Here is a 6,483-nt window from a genome sequence, read left to right on the forward strand (position 1 = left end):
TGATGTATAAAAAATACAAAAAACTTATAATAAATAAAATAAGTCGATATCATGGTACTGCCGTGGTATTAGACTTCTAATACTATATACCAACCAAGTTTTCATATTTGGTATGATATTACTAACTGACTGTAATTAGTACCAGTTTAATTTAAATATAATATTTAAAGTGATTAAACATTTTCACCAAGTAAAATGGGTACCTCTATGTTGGATTTTTGTATATAACGAGATTTTAATTAAATTCATGACCTTCTGATAAATATAAAGCTATTTTCTCTTTAATAGACGATTGACTATTATGACCTTCACCGTCTTTAACAACAACAGTCATAAATGATTTATGAATGGTCGGTTCTTACGGTTTTCAAAATTCTTATGATTATGGGTTTCAAACGACAAACGCAACGTGGACTAAAATAAATATCGAAACGGGGTGTGTTGATGCTTGCTTTGTGCCGGAACGGTGCTTATCAAAATGTATAAGCTCCTGAGATCAAGGAGAATTTAGGTAGTCTTTTAGCAAAGCGAAAATGGGGTCTGCAAACGAAGATCCTTCTGATTGCTGAAACATGATCCCGTCCATACGGGCTTGCACTTCATTGCTCGATGTTAAGCCATCCACCAGTTGGCTTAATGATGAGTTCCCTATCCCGAACAGGATTCTTGTTAAAGACAGTGATGGTCGTGAGAGCTCAACCAAAGTAACCTGGATACATTCAGCAATATCGTTAAACAAACATGTCGGCTTATGCTGTTCGATAATGGACGACGGGATGCGTGAGATTTACAACTCGTTTACGTTGGAAGTAGACGCAACGGAAGAATATAAATACTTCTTCCATCCAACAAAACGAGTTCATTTTCGACTTAAAAATACAAACCTTATAAGTTTCAAATGAAGGATCCAAAACACTTGGAAGTGTACTTCCATGACTATTAAACCATTTGACCTATTTCATCTTCCACTAAATACACCGAGGGTCCGTTTGGTTTGATGGATTAATTTTGAGGGATTTGGGTTTCATGGAAAGATCATCGAAATCCCGGGATTTCAATTCCACACTTTCCTTTAACCCAAACGCAAACGCAAGATTGAAACAGAATTCAATTCCAAATCCTACCAAATCCCGCAAACCAAACGGACCCGAACCCATTTTTGGAAGTGCAACTAACTCAACTCTGGAAGCATTATTCGGACTTTCTAATGTACCACAAATGTTTTTTCAATCCTCTTTTCAAGTTAAAATGGAACTCCAAGCCATACACGTTTTATATCGTTATTATCAAGGGTTTTGTTTCTTTTTTTGCCTATTCGAGATTCTTAGAAATTGACAACCATTGGAACCAACCTGTTTGTCCTGAGGTATGTTGGCCTTCTGCTTTGCTATAGCAACTGCTCGTGAGAACCCTCCAATTGCATCAACTAAACCCCGTGAAGCAGCATCATTACCAGTCCACACTCTCCCTTGAGCGATCTCCTCCATCTTATCCACCTGCAGTATAATGACTTGGTTGCCAATTGCGTAACTATAAAACAAAACCGACCCAAAGCAAACCAAAAGATCCCAGTATATCCCGCTTGAGCACGGGGTCTGTGGAGGGTGAGATTTATACCTCTCCTCTACCCCAAGGAGGTTTGTAGAGTTTGTACAAAATGGGGAGGTTTGCAAATGATCCCTCCCCTATATATATATATATAGAGAGAGAGAGAGAGAGAGACGAAGGATCGTGTGAGGATAGGAGTTAAGGTGAGAAGTGTAAGAAGGGATTTGGACCCTTGATCACTTTTAATCTCAAACCAACCCATGAATTGCACTTTAGAAGGGAATTGATATGGTGTTTCTCATTAGTGTTGATCTAGTGGAACTCTTCAATTAGGATTGATCCAAGGGTAGAGATCCCTTCTTACCCTTCTCACATGAAACCAACCAAACCAAATGATCCCAATATATCCCGCTCGAGCACAGGATCTGGGGAGGGTGAGATGTATACCTCTCCTCTACCCCAAAGAATAAAGCGGCTCTTTTGACTAACTATTGAATACCTAAAATTTTAAAATATTAAATCGAGTGACAACATACGCTCATTGATCTTGCATTGGCTGCCTTGTCACGAAATTGTTTATACATATGCTGGGTAGATTCTGCATAGAGTTTCTCTTCATCTGGTCTGCACATAAGTTTGCAAAGTGGTTAGAATTATAAGAAATAATAAGAATCAGAAAGCAACAATAATTTGTTGATGAACAAATTATTCACTACAAGAAATAAATGGACCTCAGAGACAAGATATCATTAAGCAATCAGATGGGAAAACTTCCACTTCTGAATGTAAGAATATGTACAACCCCATTGGTGAACTCTCCAAAAGAGCCCTTGAGCAGAGAATGAGGGTTGGTTCCAACATATATAGAGGTGGAATGGTTCAAGTCTAGCTGATGTGAGACTCTTAACACGCCCCCTCCAACGGAGGCTAGAATGGCACATATTGTCACCGAGTGTTGAGAGAGGGCTAGATGGGTACAAATTGCCCAGAGTGTCAAGTCCCTAGAGCATATACCATGGCTCTGATACTGTGTGAGAATATATGCAACGCCTTCAGATTACACTCCAAAAGAGCCCTTGAGGAGATAATGAAGGTTCCAACATATTGAGAGGTGGAATGGTCCAAGTCTAGCCGATATGAGACTCTTAACACTGAACATCTAATAAATCAAGGATCTTCTCACCTGAAAGGCCGGTCAGCAGCCATCAGCTCAGCAAATTGTCCCTTTGATATGATTTCGTTGTTGAAACCAATCCTTTCATATAGTTTCCCCAAGTTGAACTTAGCTACAACAAAAAATCTTGATTGAACATAAAACTTGGAAGAGTCAAACATGCTAAAAACATCTAGGAACTTTTATTTTGTTAACAGCATATAAACACGGACTATCTGACAAGAGTAAAGCATTCAAAATTGAAAGCACCTAGAAAAACGAACAACTGTAATACACAAACCACAAAATGGTTTGCTTATTTAAGTAGCAACTATGGTTAGTGGCAATCCGACTAGTTTTAAACCAGATGGGCATAGGTTGTTCCAAAGTGGTAGACTTGGCTTTGATACCACATGAGAATATGTAGAGTCCCATTAGGCATTAGATTACTCTCCGAAAGATCCCTTGAGGTTAGAAAGGAGGTTCTGACATATATTGAGGTAAAAGGGTCCAATTCTAGCGAATTGAGGCTCCAACAAGGGAAATCCTGAATCAAAATGAAAGTCTAATTAAACAACACCCCTGATTTTAAAATTTTATCTTATCATTGATCAATGAAACCTAAATTTCTAATGAAGTTTTGGAAGATTTAGCAAGTGTAACGAAATCCAACTCAAAATTCAAGAAAAAAGTTGGAGAATAGTGTAAACTACTTCTGAAAACACCAATTGAACCGGTCAAAGTAAGATTCTCTGAGAGTATAGTCTGTGCTGCCATTGCCATGTAGTATCCTCCACTAGCTGCAGTATCAACCATTGACGCAATTACAGGCTTAGATTCAGCCAATAGACTGATTTCCCTCCACATCCTGCACAATCAAAACCTAACCACATGAGAAATCAAATAGTCTCATAACTTTTTCACTTAGTTTGTCTTCTTTTTATCATCTGTCTTGTTTTTTATTTATGAAGAAAACTATAAACTTTACCATGTTTTAGTATAGTAAACATGGGAAGAAACACAAGTATCTAAAATAATTCCTGAGTGTAACTACAGAGGGAGGGAGAGAACCAATTACTAAAAGTCAGATGGTTTATTTATTCAAATAAATGTTCAAGGACTTGATCATTCGAAATGGGAAAGTTCAGTGGTTTATGTATTCAAAGAAAAAATGCAGGGACTTGATCATTCAAAATGGGAAAGTTCATTGGGTTTTTCTGGACTTTTCCCTACAATATATTCTGAATTTTGATTGTTTCCTGAAGTGTTTTGAACCCAATTATAGTTTGAGGACCTAAATCAGGTCCAAGTAGAGCATGACATCTAAAACAGGTTTATTTTACACTAACCAAATATTTTGGATGAAAAGATTTGGACGCCCATGCATCACTCTGGTGTGGAATGAATCTAGGATGCAACATGGGGATGAGATCGTGGGTGTTGGCATCATATGGGGATCATGGGCCTTATTATAGAGTTGAACTGGAGTTGGAAAATGAGCAACCTCTTATACTTGCTTTGGGAGTTTTTGGCCTCACAATAATCCACAAGAAAGGGGGATAAAATGGACTTAGGATCACATAATCAATGGTGATTGGTTGGGATAAAAGTTCAGGACCTTCCACCTTGAGGACAAGGTGTCTTCGGGAAGCGGAGTTGTATTAGACTGCGGGTACAAGGTGCCTTCGGGAAGGTACTTCTGAATCGGAAGCTTCTGAGTGAGAACTCAGAGCTTCTAAATGAGAAATCAAAAGCTTTTGAGTTAGTTTCCAAAGACGTTCTGAACTAAGTTAAAAAGCCTTCTTGCCTTATGAAATACACTTGGGGAGCGTTTGGTTTGATGGAATGATTTTAAGGGATTTGGATTTCGTGGAAGGATTTGGAATTGGAGGGATTTGGAATCTTTGGTGTGTTTGGTTTGTAGGATTTTGAATGGAATTGAATTCCATTATTTCTAAAAAGATTATGAATTTTTTTTATCAATAAGGTATTAGGTAATATCAAAAAATTAAAACTAATGTTAAACCAATGGATTGGTTGAGGGAATTACTTCATCCGGTGAGAGCACAAATCACATCACAAGATGAACTTTAATTTTAGCTACCAGGAAAGAAACTGTAAATGTTACATGCCACATCACAAACTGTGGACGAGTATATATAGAGGTTAATTATTTTTTCTCCTGGTGAAATAGAGAACTTACAAGTCAGAAGCAAGAACATCACCTCCAGGGCTATCAATTCGGATGATAACAGCCTTATACCTTTTCGACTCTGAAAAGAAATCAGACAAGTCCATCAACATGAATCTAAAATGAGAAAAAGAAAATATAATCTATGTAATACATCCCTGATCTTCATATTCTAACTTAACCAAATGAGCCAATTATATCCCACCCGGCAGCGGGGTCAAGGGATGCACGCAGACCTGTCCACTACTCCACAAAGTAGAGCAGCTGTTTCCATGAAGACCCCCAACTTGCAAATATAATATCTTGCATCTTCATACACATGTCATGCAGGTTCCTACAGAAACTTCATGTTCATTTTAGCCGTTTCTGTTACCATTTCATATGCTTTAACCTATAGATTACTATACAATATGAACCACTTTGAGTATGCGTGTCGTATTTGTATGTATAAACAAGCTCTTCTGCAGAAACTTATTATTTATCCTAACTAAAATTAGAAAGCAGATGCAAATCTGTTCTATGTTCAGGGTTACTATACAATCATTATGTATTTTACTTTGGTCCTTAACAGCATACTTTTCCAAGATAAAAGGAACTATATAATGTTACATATACCTCTTACTTTGCGAATCTTCTCAATGAATTGCTCAGCGACGATGCCTGAACTAGGTGAAAAAAATGACCCTCCTACACGACTGATGCTACCAGAGGCTCTAATTACAGCTATTTTATCTTTGCCACCTGATAACCCCAATGTCCATTTCTTAACTTTGGAGTATTTCCTGAAGCAAGGATAATAAAATCGTCTTGAGTTATTTGCTGGCAAGCATTCAAGAGAGATATTCCATGAGATTATTGTGTGTATAGAATCATAGAAAAATATGACTCTTAAGCAGAAACAAGTGCTTATAAGATGAAAATGATTCTAAGTGGTTCGCTGCCATATGGATATTAATGGATCATGATGTGCTCATGTGCAAGTCCGTAGGTGCAGGAAAGCATGCGAGGTCTAACTTTCTTTCATTTGACAGAGATAGCAAGTGTAAGATTGCAGATTAAAAGTATCGCATTATCCCTACAATAGTGATGGTATGAATGAGTATATATCAAGTACAAATGATGCAGTTCAATTGAACAGGCTCAAATGAACATCTATGACGAGTATATATCAAGTACAATTGCCATTATGCATGCTAGATACGTCAAGAAGCATAACTGTCTTGCTTCAGAATATATACAAATATATATATATATATGTGTGTGTGTGTGTGTGTGTTTTTGTGTGTGTGGGTGGAATTGCCACAACATGGGAATAGTGTCGTTGAGTTTCTCGACCCTTTGCCTTGTCTCCGCAATACTTTTTGTCAAAAAAAAATTGCATTACACATAGTATGCCCGTCCCCCATCAGCGTATTTTTTTGTTTTACGCACTCGTGGGATCCGGGCGGTCCCCCAGAATGAAAGGGTGTACGTGTATGTGTACGTTTACGTGTACATGTGTGTACGCGTGTGTGTGTGTATGTGTATGTGTATGTGTTTGTTGTGACATGTGCGTTTGCAAACCAAACAAGCCAGTATGTCCCACCTGGAG

The 6,483-nt window shown here is 37.8% G+C and overlaps 1 protein-coding gene across 1 annotated transcript in view; it reads right to left on the minus strand.

Annotated features, from left to right (window-relative positions):
• Window positions 1–292: 292 nt before the first annotated feature.
• LOC112514069 (serine protease SPPA, chloroplastic-like) overlaps window positions 293–6,483 on the minus strand; it is a 13,586-nt gene continuing 7,395 nt past the window's right edge. Inside the window, exons 8-14 of the mRNA XM_025120389.1 lie at window positions 5,508–5,674; window positions 4,905–4,974; window positions 3,415–3,569; window positions 2,732–2,834; window positions 2,085–2,172; window positions 1,353–1,496; window positions 293–709 (exon numbers count right to left, since the gene is read on the minus strand). Of these exons, the coding sequence (XP_024976157.1) occupies window positions 497–709; window positions 1,353–1,496; window positions 2,085–2,172; window positions 2,732–2,834; window positions 3,415–3,569; window positions 4,905–4,974; window positions 5,508–5,674 (940 nt within the window). The 3' untranslated portion in view covers window positions 293–496. The remainder of the gene's footprint in view (window positions 710–1,352; window positions 1,497–2,084; window positions 2,173–2,731; window positions 2,835–3,414; window positions 3,570–4,904; window positions 4,975–5,507; window positions 5,675–6,483) is intronic.

This window comes from Cynara cardunculus (genome assembly GCF_001531365.2).
Source record: "Cynara cardunculus var. scolymus isolate 2C chromosome LG 6, CcrdV1, whole genome shotgun sequence".
NCBI classification, from domain to species: domain Eukaryota; kingdom Viridiplantae; phylum Streptophyta; class Magnoliopsida; order Asterales; family Asteraceae; genus Cynara; species Cynara cardunculus.